This window comes from Asparagus officinalis, chromosome 5, assembly GCF_001876935.1.
Source record: "Asparagus officinalis chromosome 5, Aspof.V1, whole genome shotgun sequence".
Classification (NCBI taxonomy): Eukaryota; Viridiplantae; Streptophyta; class Magnoliopsida; order Asparagales; family Asparagaceae; genus Asparagus; species Asparagus officinalis.
Window position 1 is genome coordinate 84769986 of NC_033798.1, and position 17850 is coordinate 84787835.

Genomic DNA, 17850 nt, shown 5'->3' on the forward strand with positions numbered 1-17850 from the left:
GCTGTTAAGCTAGCTGGAAGCTGTGAAATTGTAGCTGAAAGCTGATAGCTGTGTAGCTAGCTGATTGATTAGAGCTGTTTGGCAAAAGTAGCTGTACAACTAGCTTAAATTTGTTAAATGACTAAAAAGGACATGCAATGTTATTGATATAAAATTAGAATTATTAGGGACAAAACGGAAGAAAAAAATTAGCAGCTCCTTCCCAAAGACAAACGCTACTTGAGGTAGCTTTCCAAAATCTACTTGCAAAAGACACAATCTCCAAAATAATCTCCTCCTATTTTTTGTCACCAAACAGCTCTACTAGCGACACAATCTCCAAAATAATCTCCTCCTATTTTTTGTCACCAAACAGCTCTACTAGCTTATTGACCAAGTCAATAAGACACAATCTCTTAGATAAGACACAATCTCTTGTTGCCAAACAGTGCCTAAAACATAAGAACGTAAACGCTGAAGCCCGTAATGTACTTCACCTAAAAATTATTTAGAATTGATTATTGTTTCTTTCTTTTCAGGGACGGTTTAGATCAATAAGTTAGGTGTATAAGCGAATAATTGTTGATGAGATCATGCAATATTTGCGTGACAAAAATATAGTGGAGATTTTTTGGAAAAAATTCTGAGGTGCAGATTTGGTGTCACGCAAATTTCGCGTGCCGTTTTTATTGTCCACAAATGCTGGAAGTTTGAAACAAACAAAGAAAGATGGATGTTTGTTACTCAACTTCATCGTTATGTTTATCACCCCTTTATTTATTTTTGATGTTGTTGAATATATCCATTAGAAATGGATAACAGAGAAGATATTTTTCAACCATAATAACCACAAAAAATTATGAGTTTTCTTGGGTAAAAAAATAGATAAGGAGGTGGGATCTATCAAAATAAATAAATAAATAGATAGGAAGTTGAGAGAATCAAATTGATCATAGAAATATCGTAGGTATTTAAGATTAATAATCCCCTATATTAAAATACAATAGTTTTCCCTCTTTCCGAAAAAGAAAGCATCGAGTCAAAGCATTCTCTCTCCCAGTGTATATTTTATTCTATTAAATATGAAAAAAGTAATTTAATAATCGTATTTTAATTCATGATTCCTGTGGATTAACACATGAGTCAGCTGCACCATTATCTTCTCACTCAGCCAACTAAAACTAAGGTTAAGTAGCTCCAAGTTGTGGGGAAAAAAATAATACGGTTTTATATATAATAATCAATAGTCTTCTGTTTTTAGTATTTTAAAAAGTATAATATATAAACGGATAAACAAATATTCACCAGATTTATTAGTAGAACAAGTTTAATAAGCGGAGAACTGGGCCCCACATTGACTTGTTAAAATTTAGTTCCTAACAATTTGGATAATTTTCTCAACAAAATAACAGAAATATCTCCCCTGTATCAAAACTTAGTTATCCATCTTACTCAAAATATTTCCAAAAATACCCCCAAATTGCTGATATTTAACCCGCCGAGTGAACGCGTTGGTTTTGTATTTATCCATTCGATCGCTCTCCTCTTTTCTCCTTTCAAGGAAAACCGGAGCGGATCCCTTTGGTGAGTCAAGTCAACTGAGCCATTTTTTTCCTCCATTAATTTTTTTTTATTTTACTAGAATACAATTATAAATTCTGTCCTTTTAAGGGCAGCTCTCATTTTGTTTATATACAAGCCAGGGATGATTGCGTGCTCTCTGGTTCGTTTGTTAAAATTTCTCATTTGTTGACTCTTGTAAGTTGCAGGCCCCTCTCACTCTCTGTTTTGTTCTCTCCTCTGTCTATAAAGAGCAGGGGCTGCTTCAATAGGAAAACAGAAACTTAGAGATATAGTAGGGAGAGGCGAGAGAGAGAGAGAGGAATTGAAGAGTAATAATGGCGGGGGGTTTTGTGATTGCGTGCTCTCTGGTTCGTTTGTTAAAATTTCTCATTTGTTGACTCTTGTAAGTTGCAGGCCCCTCTCACTCTCTGTTTTGTTCTCTCCTCTGTCTATAAAGAGCAGGGGCTGCTTCAATAGGAAAACAGAAACTTAGAGATATAGTAGGGAGAGGCGAGAGAGAGAGAGAGGAATTGAAGAGTAATAATGGCGGGGGGTTTTGTGGATGGTGATCTTGGGAAGAGAGCAGCCCAATATGAAGGTGGGGTCACGGCCTATTTCATTTTGGCTTGCGCTGTGGGATCTCTTGGGGGATCACTCTTTGGCTACGATCTTGGAGTTTCTGGTGAGCTTTATTATTATTATTATTATTATTATTGATTTTTATGGCACCATTTCATTTCCCCAAGCTTTTACGATATGGGTTTTCCTTTTTGCATGCTTTTATGGCGTTTTTGTACGAAAGTTTTTGTTGGGTATCTTTCAAAATTTGATCTTCAGGCCATTTTCATATCAAAACGCTGGTTGGGTATCTGCGAAAAATCCGATCTTGTACGAATATTCTATGAGAGTTTGTAGATCTGCTAAAAAAAAATTGATAGCATGAGACGAAGAAACTGAAAAGATCCCCCTTCTCTCTTCAATATATCTGCAACACGTTATTAGTGCTCGTTGCTATTTGAGAGCGAAGAGGTTCCCTCCATTGATTAGAGAATATCACTTCAATATAGCAGTCAGTGGTTGCAGAGGACCATTCATTTCATTTCCATCAATCAATTCTGTACACTTTGTATTCTATCACTAATGATCCTTAAGAGTGTCGGGTCTAGTACGAGTGTTTGATTGATGGTAAATTATTGTGTAGCCCTTGGATTGTTTCTTGTTGCGTTGTAACCCATGTAAGTGTTTCTGCGGTCCCTATGAATATCCGCAGGAGCTATAGTCCATGTCTCTGATACATTTTCCTTCCGAACCGATTCAAGTTTACTTAATATATTTGTTGAATATGATGATGCTTGTAGCTGACCCCAGAAATTTGCGAAAGGCTTTGTTGTTATTGTTGCTGTAGACATACATTTATCGGAAAAAGTTGATCAAATGTCATATATTAGATTCTCAAAAAATGCCATATATTAGAGAACATAAATCATTCCTTATTCCAAATTTATTCTCTTACATAGGTGGAGTGACATCTATGGATGACTTCTTGAAACACTTCTTCCCAAAAGTCTATGAGAGAAAACAAGCTCATCTCAATGAAACCGATTACTGCAAATATGACAATCAAGTCCTAACCCTCTTCACATCGTCTCTATACTTTGCTGGACTTCTCTCAACATTTGGGGCCTCTTATGTGACTAGAAAGTATGGAAGGAGAATTAGCATCATGACCGGTGCCGTTAGCTTTTTCCTTGGTGGTGGTGTCAATGCTGCGGCTGTAAATATGTTCATGTTAATCCTTGGTAGAATTCTCCTTGGTATTGGCATTGGCTTCGGAAATCAGGTGAAAATCTCATTCATTGTTCATGATATAGATATTTAATTGCGAATTATTTGAATCATATAATGTTGGATATTAACTTAATATGTGGTGCACTTGACTGCAAAGTAAGATATTTGTACACAGTTCAGAGATGGATTCATATGGGACTAGTCACTTAGCAGATTCGAGTCTAAGAGTTTGGTAGGCTGTTAGGAACATGATTTTTTAACTACTTTGATGTGATTGCTGACCTAACTTCGTACAAGAATAGCTTATTAGTGTAATGATTGTAGAATCTGCATATATTCTGTAAATATATGATTGATATTATTTTAGGGGCATATCTGGGATAAAAGAATCCAAGGAATGTTACCTTTTCCCTGTTTTTCATGTAGCTTACATATATGGCCTTTTGGTATGGCAATTTGCAGACTGTATAATGATAAATATGTACAGATTTTGTCAACTCAAATATGAGCTATTTTGTCCCTTCACTCTTTAACAACTTAAGCTTTCAGGTAAAAATTAGTACTGACATCTGTAGGCTCTGGATTATATAATGTTCTTATTTTCTTTGGAATGGAAGTCGTAATTACAGACAAAGGTATATTTACATCATCCTGTTATTCAATGTTAGTTATAAACATGGGTTGCAGATAGACCCCTTGTAGTATCATTGTTTTGACTTCCACCTCTAGTTTCATTGGTCAGATATAGTTTTTTACTCTTACCCGCAGAGGATGGCTAGTAAGTTCCAAAGAGCGATGCTATAGTGGGTCTATCTGCAGTTAAGATACTCATTGGACACTCCTTGAATATACCCGTACGTTTATTCAAACATGTACTTGGTTCTATAATACATGTTTTAATCAAAACACTCGTCATACACTTTGTCCACATTTTGGACGGGTTCGTTGGCCATGTCCAGTTTAGAACTATGATTTTAAAGTTTGGGTATCTTATTCAAAAACCAGTGTTTTTCCAATTTATAGTCTACAAAATAAAAGAAACATAAAAATGTCATGATAAGTTTATTTCTCATAAACATGTGAATAAAAAAATATCATTGATCTTATATAAATAATTACTTTCAATATTTTTGTATGGCCATGTCCCTGTGCCTTACCTTTTACAAACGTGCCGTGTCCTATAACCGCACTAGTACTAGCTGTGCCCCTGTCCATGCAACTTAGATGCCTATTACACTTGCAATAATATCTAACATGATTCTATTTTGGTGACAACAGGCAGTTCCCCTCTATCTCTCTGAAATATCACCCCCAAAGATAAGAGGAAGAGTGAACCAACTCTTCCAACTTACAACTTGCTTAGGTATCATAGTTGCTGACATCATCAACTACTTCACCGAAAAATTGCATCCATGGGGATGGAGGCTCTCTCTCGGTCTAGCCACAGTTCCAGCCACCTTAATGTTTGTCGGAGGCATATTCCTTCCAGAAACACCCAACAGTCTTGTTGAACAAGGCAGATTAGAAGAAGCAAGAATCATCCTCGAAAAAGTTAGAGGTACAAAGAAAGTGGATGCAGAATTTGAGGACTTGAAAGATGCAAGTGAAGCAGCAAGGAAAGTTAAGCATCCTTTTCGTAATCTTTTGAAGCCCAAGAATAGGCCTCAGCTTATTATCGGTGCCCTTGGCATCCCAGCTTTCCAACAGTTATCAGGAATGAACTCCATCCTCTTTTATTCTCCTGTTATATTCCAGAGCTTGGGATTTGGTTCGGGTGCTTCTTTGTATTCATCGATTATAACGAGCTCTATGCTTGTGCTCGGAGCTTTGGTTTCGATGTCGTTGGTTGATAGGCTTGGGAGAAGGTTCTTCTTCATTGAAGCGGGAGTTCAAATGATCATTTGCATGGTAAGATGTGTGTATCATTTATCATCTGCACTACTCCGCATTTATAGCAAGTATTTCAAATATGATGCTTACCCCACCTACATTACTTAATTTTAATTCCTCAAAACAAAAAAAAAAAGAGGGGGGGGGGGGGGGGGGGGGCAAAGGCTTCATAGAAATTTGAGACAGTTTTTTAAGAGCCCTCGTGACTATTTGTCAACCACAACAATTTTCTCAACTTTCATATATCTAATAACGAAATCTGATACAATTTTCAAGACCCTTTTCAGGGGTTTCTATCTGCAACAATAGAATTATATGGGTAGTAAGTTCAATTTGGCAATAGTAAGAGGGTCTATGGGCAATTATCGCTGCATTATTTGTGCACGTGCTACAATTTTCTCGAATTTCATGTCTCGAATAACAAATTTCTGTCAACAGGCTATTGTAGCTACTGTCCTAGCAACAAGCTTCGGTCATGGTGTTGAGCTTCCAAAAGGCCTAGCACTACTACTCGTGATATCAATATGTCTCTTTGTCGTCGCTTATGGATGGGCTTGGGGTCCTCTCGGTTGGTTAGTACCAAGTGAAATTTTTCCTTTAGAAACTCGATCAGCAGGCCAAAGTTTAGTTGTCTGTGTCAACCTCTTCTTCACTGCTGCAATTGCTCAGTGCTTTTTAGCATCTCTTTGCCATCTTCGATGGGGAGTGTTTGTACTCTTTGCTTCATTGATTGTTATAATGTCTTTGTTTATCTTCTTTCTATTGCCGGAGACTAAACAAGTGCCGATTGAAGAGATGTCTCAACTTTGGAGGAAGCATTGGTTCTGGAAGAATATTGTCTGTCAGGATGATGATGATGATGATAAATGAGCTATATGAAGAAGCCTGTGGATGAAGAATAGTTGCATTTCTAGCATTATTATTATTATTATTTATTGTTGATGGATTGTTTTCGGTGTTTATTTTTCTTATTCTAGGTTATTGATTGTTCTAAATTTGAGCAATTGTAAAGCGTTATAGGCTCGGTAAATAAAAGTGCAATTCGGAACAGATGAATCAATTTTTTTTTCTGGCTATTGATTGGTAAAATGTATAGCAGTATTCTTATTGTTTCTACTTGCTTCTTTTTAAACTGTTCTCTTTGTTGTAAATAGTTTCACCTCAAGATTAGTCAAGTTGATGCTAAAACTCAGTACTCTAGGCTTTAACGTTAGCATATGTTTCTCTCGGGAAAGTATGATATATTTTCACTTATACAGATGAGTTTTGTAAGTAACTAATTAACTCACTCTCCCTTTCATTTTACTGCATCCTTATTGTTAATGGTTTATTGCAGTTGTGTGTTGTGTGTTGTGAGTAACTAAAACGTTCCTTCTTACTTCTTCACTTATTACAGTAGTAATAAAGAACATAGCTAAACTTTTCATTTGCTTTTCGCTTTCTTAGCCACTTGAGAGAAAACATAGCCAAAACTTTTCCAACGTTCTTATCTCTTCATTCTCTAAGTACCTGTGAAAAGTCCTTGATCACTTGACTCTCGTGCCTGTCACTTTCCTTTGAATTCAACAGTGTCCAGCTGCGGAAAAGGACTTCATATGACTTCGTCAATAATTACCTAATATTGTTTCAGACAGTAGTGAATAAATGATAATTTAAGAACTATACTTGTATGATATCTACATTATTCGTCGATGCCAAGAATGTGCCGAATATAGCAAAGAAAGCAAGTTAAGATGGAACATGAACTTTTAGTTTTTATAAAACCATAGTATAGATAGAATGATAGATAATGGACTATTACAGACTTTTTTCGATAATAAAAGCTCGTCCTTTTTCTCTTCCTACCAATGTTAAATTGCTTGTTGTTTTTAATTAGGCGGTTCTTGGTGTGGGAAAACAAAGCTGATGATGCTGGAGTCTTAAGCAAATGGATATGTTACCACATGCTGCCTCTCTTTTATGTTGTTGCTTTTGTAGTTCTAAACTTTTAGACAAACAGGTACCTAATCGATATACTAAACATTTAAGAGATGAAATTTATGAATACATAAAATCTAATGAATCTGACATTCTAGTATGGATCATGTAGCTTAAATAGAAGAATCAACGACGTATCGAATTGGTGCTTGTCACCACATAGGGAAGTTGTCAGCACTCCATCCACAAATTACATGGCGTCGATGTTGGTATGATTACTGCTCTTTAATGCATCTGATACAGTATTGGCATCAAGCTACTAAAACTGTGTTTTGTTGTATGGATTGAAGGAAGAAAACAATAGCGATGATCGAAAATAGAGGTGACAGGATATGTCTCTCTCATTTTTTTTTGTTCGCTTTTTTCGTGTGCGGTAAGTATGAAGCCATTTGAATCCAAATATTGCCCGTTTATGTTTAATGCCTCCTGATTCTATCGCTTTCCTCTCAAAACTGTGACTTCTTAATCAAAATGTAGCTGTTAGCCTTGTCACTCTTTTTAAATAGGTAGATAACCTATTTAGATATGAAATCTAATTTCTAAACTAAATAATCTATTAGATGCCATCCCTTTCTTTAGCACAATTATGAATATGATAAACTGCTGAAGCTAGTAATATTCTAACGAGGGTGATGTAGATGAAATACACAAGGAACTATATCAATTTGATATTTGTCAATTAGGGAAAGTGCTCCTTGATGCTTTTGTTCAAAAGAGATGATCAAGAAAATGAAACAAGAAGCAAAAATAGGTCTAAGGACATAATGTGCTTTCATTCTCACTTGAGTATATATGGAAAAGTTCAGTTACTTCTAGGGAAAAGGTAGTCAAGAATTTTGTAGTGTTTACTCTCTTAAATTATTTTCTCATCTTTCTCATCCTTTTTTTTTTTGTTGTTGGTCTTTTCTTCGTTGCTCTCACTCTCAAGAATATCAGCAATATCTTTTGCTTTCACATGAATGCTAAATAACATCAGCAAGACTCTTGCTTTCCTATCACGTTGCGAGATAAACTCAGATTTGCCTGGCACACGAGTCTACTCATGAACGCTAACTTGAAGTTTAAATTATCTGATAATTAAATGAGAACCTTATTCAATTTTCAGTCTTGAGAAGTTAAACAAAATCCGTTTGTATTTATAAAAAAAATATATCTCTGAATTATCAATCTTACTGCTTGTGATTGGACTATGTATAACATTTGCCGAATTAAGCTTTCATTCAAGCTCTAGGCTTGACACGGTTTGCGACCTCTGTCTTTACTTGACAATTTTTTGAGCATTTCCAAGGTAATCAACTCAAATCTTAATACAGCAAGCCAGACTACAGCAATCTGATGTGTGACGATTTTTCGATACTCTTCCGCAAATGTTCTCTCTTTAGCATTTCGTAGGGAATCAACTCAAATTTTTATACAGCAAGCGTAGGACAGTAATCTGATTACTGTACTTATTGACGCATGATGATTTTTCAATACTCTCCTGCAGATGAATTCTTTTGAGCATCTCCGAAGAAATCAACTCAAATCTTAATACAGCAAGCCAGAATACATTAATATGGCATACGATGATTTGTCAATACTCCTCTGCAAATGAAATTTTAGTTCATCCAAGGCAGCTCGTAACTTGTCAGGGAGAGGAAAACCAATTCTCGTTCAATACAATTGTGCCAAAGAGAGACATCATTTATTATCAAATATACAATCAAAACAAGAAGAAGCTTCAATACTCAAGGCACATGACTTTTTTTAAAAAGTAATCGTTCGTATTACATATCTCGGTTCCAAGTAGCTACCACATGTCTGATGATGCCATGGAGTGCTAATCAGAAGCAGCATCTGTGAGTTCTTTCAGTCTATCAAATATGTAATTAAGGATAGAAACAAAACTGTGCAGATACTTCACAAATGATTCTCTCTGTTTCATATGTAGATGAACACTTAGATACAAATCAATGTCAAAAGTAGTTCAATTACCTCGTCATATATTCTACACTTCAAGGTCGTTCTGCTTGTAATTTTGTGGCTCGATCTACTTGCACTGCACTTCAACTGTCTCCTCTCATCTTTGTTTACTGAGCAATAATGGATTCACAAATGTCTTCTTGAACAAATCCTCAGTCATCCCTTGCACTTGCTTCCTCATGCTCATGATTTCTGTGTTTATCCAACCCAAAAAGTGAGTTCATAGCTCTAAGCAAGAAGCTTCGCAAGCTCATCTACTCTCAAGCTGCCACGAGGAACATCTCCTGGTACTTCTTTGGTTCCCTCCCTTTTTTTACTCCTGAAACTATTTCTATTGCTTTTTTCCTCAGGGATGATAATAGCTTCAACCTCCAAATCTAGCTCCTCGCTGTTCTCTGTCTTCTCTTTCTCAATCTTCTGAACCCTAACTTTCCTGATTCTATGCTGAAACACTGGCCCAGCTGGAGCTGACTTGGCAAGAGCAACAGACCTTTCATAAACATTATTAGCATCTAATTCCTCATTATCCAAAATCATGGCACTGCCGCTCTCAACAGCTTGATTTAAAAGAAGCATGACTCCATCTAAGCATTTCTTCTTTAGCTCAGTGTTGCTCTGAGTCTCAATCATGTCAGTATCTGTGGGATTCTCCGAGGATGGCTGAGAAAGATCCTTAATATCTTCCAAGCTTGAAAATCCATTCGAAGAAATGCTTTGGCTTGTAATTTCAGGATTTAGCTCCTTGGAAGTTACAATTGTAGAATCTCCCATATGTTCTGAAATGGAAAGATCCAACTTTTCTTCAGTAGGAGTTATTTTTTCCTGAGATATTACAGATGTGAGCTCTCGGTTTGAGCTCTTCTCAGGATTCAACTCAAGTGATTCTTCGATTTTCAAATCAGAGATACTGGGTGAAGTAGTTGGGGAATCGTCAGTTCTTGTTTCTACAAGTTTATGTGAATTGTCTTCTGGGGGCGAAAGAGATGACTTCCAGTCTTTTCCTCTCCACATAAGTATATGTTCGAATTCAAAGGAAATTAAGACACACGGGACTAGATCCTGCGACCAAGTTTAAAGATACAGGTAAAAAGAAGAACAAACAAGGAATAAAAAAAATACTTCCTATATTTTCTACGAACCTTTAGTTTGGCACCTATTTTTCTACAATCACTCTTGTTCATATCCTTGCAGTCAATCCGCACCAGCTCACACGCTTCAAAGGCTTCTCTAACGTTTCTAACAAGGTTGGAATATACACCATTTTTTCCTGTTTTAAAGTTTATTAAAGAAGAAATACTCCAGGTTAAAATCAGTGGGGATTAAAATGTTTAACAATGTAACTCTATCAACAGAATTCAGATATCCAAGATATTAAAAGAAAGGGTTAATTGGAGATAGACCCCCTATAGTATTGTTTTGAACTTATTACCTACCCCTCTAGTATCTTTGTTACAGATAGACCCCTGAGTGGTTTTTTTACTCTTTTACCCTCAGAGAAAAAGAAATTTGTTCATTTTTGACAAATAGACCCTTGAGGGTAAAAGAGTAAAAAAATTCACTCAGGGGATCTATTTGCAACAATAGAACTACAGTGGTAGTAAGCTCAAAATTATGATCCTACAAGGGTTTTATCTGCAATTAACCCTAAAAGAAAGGCCTATGTCAATTATTCTGCGATAGGAAGATATTTACCAAGCTTGCATAATGGGGGCAGTTGGCGTCCTCTCTTTCGCATCTCACTTGCTTCTTCCAATGTTAATCCCTCTGGAGCCTTCTGAACCAACCTTGGATATACTGGTGTCACAGGTTTCCAGAGCATTAGAGGATATCTGGGTCGGGTTCTGTAGTTGTAATTTCGGCCACGGAATAGGAAAATAACTCCTCCTCTGCCGTATATAATCTTTCCTCCAGTTTTTTCCTGTCCAAAGATGAAAAGAAGCACCTCAATGCAATGCTAAATAAATGATGTGAATCCATATCTAGGATTCAAGATTGGTTCTCATTATGTCACGTTCTGTTTTATATATAGCTATCTGGATATTGTATCGTCGACAAGTATCCACAAAACAGACATGCATGATTGGATACTTCCCAGCCACATATTAGACAGCTATCGTGTTTTTTACCAAACATATCTTAACAAAATCAGACCACTTTGAACTTCTAGGTGTTCCGTATTTTCCACTTGCAGGTGAAATCTCATAATGTGAAGCAATAGATCAACTAGAACCGTGTATGTGTGCTGGAATTAACAAGAGCAAAATCGGAAGTTTTAGTTAGAAAAGTATAAAATAGTCTTTCTAAAAGGTCTGGGATATGTACATCCTAAAGTAACTTAGCCTAGAAAAAGCATTGATAATGCTTTCAGAATTTGAAGGGGAAAATATGGACATTTGGCATAGGCTATAACTTTAAAAACCTTTGATTCTTAAAAAAGAAAATGGCCTTCTATGCATTTACATATGCCATGACCCATGAGGAACCATTGTAACTGCTGTAATTTCATTATAACAATGTTATCTGAAACCAACAAGAGAACAGATAATTTTGAGTTAACAAGCCTTCAATTAAAATATGCCAATGTTCTGTGTGATGACAACAAACAATTCACCAATACACCATTAAGTTAACATAACAGGAAATTTGAGTCATTTGACAAATAGCGTTCATCGTGTATCCTACTAAAATCTAAGAATATAACGTGAAAACATTTTTTTTTTGTAACTAAACATGAAATGAGGCATGAAATTTTGAATGCCAAACCTCCAATTGTTGACGGACGTTATCCATGTCAACAGTGCATACACCTTTACATTTTATCTTACACACTCTCCGGCGTTTCCAATGAGCATGTATATTATCCAACATGTTGTGTGTTAAACCATCCCTACCTGCACAGAGGGGTAAAGATTAATACAAAAATTAATTAAAAAGGTTTACAATCTATAAATAGAAAAGGCAATGGGTACAAACCTTTTAGATAATTTTCAGACTAACCGAGCAAGAAATGACACCTAAGGTGCATATAATAAAGTAGATATGAGTGCTTTTGTTTCTAATTCTAATACTAAGCGACGCAAGAGCAGTTAGCAAATTTGAGAGTGATCATCCATGGTAACCTGCAAAGCTTCCTCAGAATTATATGATTTGTATTTTAATTAGATAACATTTATCCATTAATTAGTTTGTTTCAAATTAGGAGTCAAAAATTAGTTTGAAGTATATAGTTATAAAGCTTGAGCTCGATTAGAGGTTCACGATTTGTCTCTATTTAAGATATAATCTGAGTTTTTCTTAAGAGTTAAGACTTATGTTTAATTTGTTTTAACTTTCTTTACTCATAATCTATTTACAGTCTGTAACCTGCTTGTTATTTCATTTGCATGGTATTTGATTATTTGCTCAAGAGTTAGGTATTTTGCAATATTCATATTTCATTTTATTGGTCTGTTTGGCTACTTCCCCCCTAACCAGGTTAATACCTTAACCAGGTTAGCTATAAACGAGGTAGGGGGTGAATCAATACTAGCCTGGGCAGCTACTAACCTTGATAGTGGGAGATGCCAAACACTCCCTCAATTTCATATGGGACACATCCCTATTCATCCCCCTCTGTTGTTACTTTTGCCCACAACTTTACTTTGGAAAAAGAAGTGTCATACCACCGAGAGATCTTCAAATGTATTCCTATGCCACGTACAGATTCCTAATTGAAGCTAAAAAATTATATTTAGTACCTGATTGAATGCATAGATAGTCTGCTATGAAGATTCCTTCTAGGGGGGTACCTTTCATTCAATGTTGAAAAAAACGGGTTACGTAATGCGTTATAGCGCGTTTTATAACTTAATGCGAGGTCCATGCTACATAACTCAGGGATATAACTCATACACAATATAACGCGGCGTTAATTAAAAAAACGCAAAAAAGGGGTTAAAACGCGTTACTTTCATAACCCAGAATAGCCTAAGTTAGATGCACTTGATTTTTTGGAAATGTGGATTTAATATCCACCGTCCATTTTATACAAAAACCCATCCCTCTCTCACCCGAACTCTCTCTCACCTAATTCGCTGGTAGCCACCTCCCCAAAACCCTAATTCCCTCTGACCCGACTTGTTTGCTTCGGTAACGCCAACACGACTCTCTGGTCTTCGTTCGCTGCCTCCACCTTCGACGACGACGAGATCTCTACCTCCTACCTCCTCCACCCCGATGAAGAAATCTCTCACTTCTCTTTGACAAACAACTCTCTTAGTCTCTCCCTCCTCCACCTTCGACGAAATCTCTCTCCCGACTCAACCTTCGACAAAATCTCTCTCCCTCCTCGACGACGAAATCATCTCGAACACCTATCTCCATCATCAAGTTAATTTAGCTCCTTCTTAGTCTCAGACATTTCCCTCTCGAACCTAAACAATGGCCCACCTCTCTAAACTCCATCTTCCTCAGATTGCACAATCATTCAACCATCTCCATCATTAAGTTAATTAAGCTTTATTGCTTAGATTTTGATTGATTATAAGGTTAATCAGATTTAATTTCATGAAATTCAGTTTTCAATTTGCATTTTGCAATCACTGTATGTGCCAAATTTTTACTGTTTATATTCATGCTTGGTCTTGGTTGATGTTGTGAACGTAAATTAAGAATTAGGATAGATTTGATCATTTGATGATGCCTTTTGGAATGATTGTTAGTCAATATATGACTAATTTTTGTTAGAAATTGTGATATTATATTTCTATATTTGATAATTGTGATGTTATGTTAGAAAAGTTTGATGATTCTAAGTATTAAAGTTTTTATGAATTGTTAGTATTTATAAAATATCTAAATAATTAGTAAATAATACAACCTATGTTATGTGTTACGTTTTTTTTTGCGTTTTTTTTCCTTAACCCTTAACAGGAGGTAAGCATTACACCCATTTTCGTTATTTTCAACATTGCTTTCATTTTATAGTCCTCCATTCATCAAGCAAGGTTATCTTTCACCAACTCCTAACCTTTCTAAAGTACTAACATATGCTGCTCTCATCATCCATCAAAAGTAATCCAACTTGTCAAAATGTTGCAAAACTCGACTATATTATTGCCACATTCCATATGGTGTCTCCACCTCTGCCATTCCATCATCACCTATGCTTGAGCCATTTTTTACACTGTCATCATAAATACTAATTCCAGTCCAAAATTGGCTCCAATCTACGTGCAATACCACCTAAACATATCCAAGAACCAGTGCCCACATCTTCAAGTTTTATCTCAGTGAGGACTCCAACCAGATGAAATTAAAAGGCTCAAGCTGCAACCATTGATAAGCTTGTTAGGAACCGAGTCCTGGTCAGAGTCTCTTCTTGTGCTACCATTGAAGTATGGGACTAAGGATGAACTAGATTACCGACAAGTATCCAGAACTCACTTCTATTGACATTAGTATCCCTTTCAGACACTATTGCCTATAAAGTCAAGCACCTCCCTTCAACTTTAGATTCTTCAGATTCTTTCTTTGTCCAAACTTATCTAAGTCGATTTTGGCATCTCCTTTCAAGATTACAAGAAGGCAAAAAGATTCAGTTGATTTGAGAGTCCATTGTTATTACAATGGGTGATCCATGGATACCTACAATTCTACAAAGGTAACACGTTCTCCTTGGAATTGTCAAAAATTTATTTCTAACTCGTAACTATATCTCTACTTTATATATAAAGAGAAATTGTTGAAATTCCTAAAGGCACAGAAAATTAACATGTGTCATCATAATGTAAGGACACAAAAAGTTGACATGATTCATATCATAAGTGTCACATGTCTCTTTATCCTATCAGAAGATGACATGTGGACACCTAATATTATATTCATCTAAGGTTACTCATCAAATTAAAATTATCAATAATTAGAAAATTCTAACAATCAAATATTTTGTAATCCTTACCAAACTATAACTATCCATAATTAATAAATCTCTTAATTATATATTTAAATATAGAAATTAAAAAAAAAAAACTCATGTAAAGAACCTCTACATAAAATCATGGGTTAATTTTAGCAAACCCTCCTCAACTATTTTAATTTGAGAAAATCCCCCTCAAGTTTGAGTATATTCTAGATAACACCCCTCAAATAACCCCTTGAATTTTTCTCACTTAAGCACCCTCAAGTTTGAGTATATTAGTTAAACTCTCCCCGTATACATCAAACAAGTAGAAAACCAAGCCTAAGAGAAAAACTAGTCGCCGCAACCCTGATTCATATTGCAACACAAATCATCAGGTTAACTAAAGATGCGCAGTGCTTAGCAAAAATTAGACCTATAACTTTTCAATGAATCAGCTGAATGCCTAAATTTTATACCTAATTAGCCTTTGGCTAATTGTTAATACAGTATAAATGATGTCATAGCGTAACTTATCACAATTTATTTATTTCTTGTGAGCAATCTAGCTCCTTCCCACTTTATCAAAGCAACAAGGTGAACGAATTGAATAAAAAAGAAGTTTTAGAAATAACAAACTAACCCATATTGAGCTGCCTCTTAGTCTTCAAACACCCCTTAACCAACTCCTTCACCTCCTCCGCCGTCAACGGCTCCCCTAAAACCTCCTCCCTCGTCATCGCCGTATACTTCGGCCCTGCCCCCATCAAGAACGGCCCTGGATGCTGCACCGGCTTCACCCCCTTCTTCCCCGCCGGAGGCAGCTTAAATGAATCAAACTCCGGAAGCTTCTTCTTGCTCTCCGGCAACGGCTTCCTCCCCGTCCACGGCCTCGGCATTGTCCCAGGACCAAATGGCAAGTACGGCTGCTCCCTCAGCGCCAAAGGCTTCACCTTTGGAGTCTCAGTGTAACTATACTGGAACTCAAACGGCGCATCTTTGATCTTATACGCAATTCCATTCTCAGTGACAGCGATTCCATTCTCAGGGTCAGGTTCCGGGGCAAATCGAGGTTTAGGCATCTTTCGAAATGCAGGATGGAGATTTGTCTTAGGGTTAGGGCTCCGGCCATTGAGGCAGGCAGCGCGCGAAGGCGCCGCAGCGACGGCTCGCGGCGCCGCGCTGCGACTTGCAAATCCCGAGCGCAGAGGGCCGCGGTATGATTAGGCGTTAGCGCCGTTTTGGCGTTGAGGTTTGGAGATGGTCATCGCGTAGCGGCCGCCGTGGGCAGCGACGCCGAGGCGTCTGGCTCGATCTGCTCCCTGCGGGCGCGGCGGCCGGCGGAGCCGAAGCGGCCCCCTCGCCCGCGCCTGGCCGTTTTGTCCAGCCGGGCCGGACAGGCCGGCAAGCTCCGCGTGACAATCGCGCCCGTGGTGGAGAGCGGCACGCAGTTATAGCCGGTCTGGGCAGAGACGCGGCAGCGGAGGAGGAGCGTTTAGGGTCTGGGAGAGAGGGAGGGGAGAAGATGGGGAAGGATGTTGGAGGGGAGATTTTGAGCGCCATTGATGGAGGGAGGGAGGGAGCGATGCTGAGCGTGGGTTTATCCGTTGGGGTGCTAAAAGGTAGTTTGATTGTTGGAGGGTCAGAATGTAAAACATCAAATGGATCTTTAATTGCATATTGGTCCCTTACATCATATTTAATTGATAAATGGTCCCTTAAATCTCATTATTTGCTTGTTAGTCCCTTAAATCTTCAGTTTTCTTGTCAATCCGTCTCTTGTGTTAGGTGGTGTTATTAATGACCGTTAAATATGATGGAACTAGGTAGAATACCCGTTATCCCCCCACCTATACAGACTCAAACCCACCTTCTTTCTTCTCCAATGGTCCCATGCTTCCTCCATACCCAAAATTGAGGTCATTTTCGTGGCTAGCTTCCCTCGAAACCCAAAACTTAGGAGGAAAATGTATACCCTAAGGACAACAAGGTAACTTGAATTGTTGGGTTAAGCATTAACTCAACTAGAGTCAGAGAAGTTAACAGTTTCTTTAATAGATGGACCATATGGCAAAAAAAACTAAAGATCTAAGGAACTAATAAGCAAATAATGAGATTTGAAGGACTATTTGGCAATTAGAGATGATGTACTAAAACACATATGTACACAAGGGACATGCACCCCCTTGGCTGCAAGATAAACAAGAATAAGAAATTACCAGGATTGCAAGAAAACAATGTTATGTGGTGCATAAATATCAATTTTTTATTGTGAAACATCAAAATAGGAAAGTGAAAAACTAATATTACATGCTTATGTAGCAGAGTAATTGTTCTATAGATCAATCCATTCTGTGGTGGGTTCTGATATCTTCTAAGGAGCCAACACAAATGATCATCCATGAACAGTATACTATTTCGAGACAAAAAATCTCAAACATAAAAATGTACTAATCTGTCAAATTTCCCGTCGGAAAATTTTTAAACGTGACCAGGTTATTCAAAAACAAAAATGGGCGTCACAAAATTTTCCTCACGGGTTGGACAAGAAGCGGATTATTTTGTTGTTGGAGAGGGAACAAACATATTGAAGAAAGCTCAAATTTGAAGATAGAGGGGGGTAATTTCTATGTTTCCATTTCCAATTTGTTTTTGATACAGTTCTATTTCCAATTTGTTTTTGATACAGTTCTACATGTTGTAACAACTGATTACTGATTAGAATCAATCTTCTACCGTGTTCTTGTTCAAAATATAGTAAACTTTTCTAAGGAAATAAAGTCATGAAAAAATAAATTAACATTGGCAATGCT

At 37.1% G+C, this 17850-nt stretch overlaps 2 protein-coding genes across 2 annotated transcripts; one reads left to right on the forward strand and one right to left on the reverse strand.

Moving 5' to 3' along the window:
- LOC109839965 (sugar transport protein 14) lies at positions 1922–6296 on the forward strand. Its single transcript, XM_020408441.1, has 4 exons — positions 1922–2224; positions 3060–3382; positions 4609–5238; positions 5659–6296. Exons 1-4 carry the CDS (start codon positions 2086–2088, stop codon positions 6088–6090), a joined length of 1524 nt encoding a protein of 507 aa, XP_020264030.1. The 5' UTR covers positions 1922–2085; the 3' UTR covers positions 6091–6296.
- On the reverse strand, positions 8865–16155 carry LOC109839966 (CRS2-associated factor 1, chloroplastic). The gene is made up of 5 exons (XM_020408442.1): positions 15681–16155; positions 11923–12050; positions 10852–11077; positions 10299–10426; positions 8865–10218 (listed from the first exon to the last, which is right to left on the reverse strand). Exons 1-5 carry the CDS (start codon positions 16117–16119, stop codon positions 9388–9390), a joined length of 1752 nt encoding a protein of 583 aa, XP_020264031.1. The 5' UTR covers positions 16120–16155; the 3' UTR covers positions 8865–9387.

Excerpts from the sequence above, each read along its gene's own strand:
- LOC109839965 (XM_020408441.1), top strand. The coding sequence starts at position 2,086 with ATGGCGGGGGGTTTTGTGGATGGTGATCTTGGGAAGAGAGCAGCCCAA. Across the intron at positions 2,225-3,059 it reads CTACGATCTTGGAGTTTCTG|GTGGAGTGACATCTATGGAT; the intron begins GTGAGCTTTATT and ends TCTCTTACATAG. Across the intron at positions 5,239-5,658 it reads TTCAAATGATCATTTGCATG|GCTATTGTAGCTACTGTCCT; the intron begins GTAAGATGTGTG and ends TTCTGTCAACAG.
- LOC109839966 (XM_020408442.1), bottom strand. The coding sequence starts at position 16,119 with ATGCCTAAACCTCGATTTGCCCCGGAACCTGACCCTGAGAATGGAATC. Across the intron at positions 10,427-10,851 it reads GCCCCCATTATGCAAGCTTG|GAAAAAATGGTGTATATTCC; the intron begins GTAAATATCTTC and ends ACTTTAAAACAG. Across the intron at positions 10,219-10,298 it reads AAATAGGTGCCAAACTAAAG|GATCTAGTCCCGTGTGTCTT; the intron begins GTTCGTAGAAAA and ends ACTTGGTCGCAG.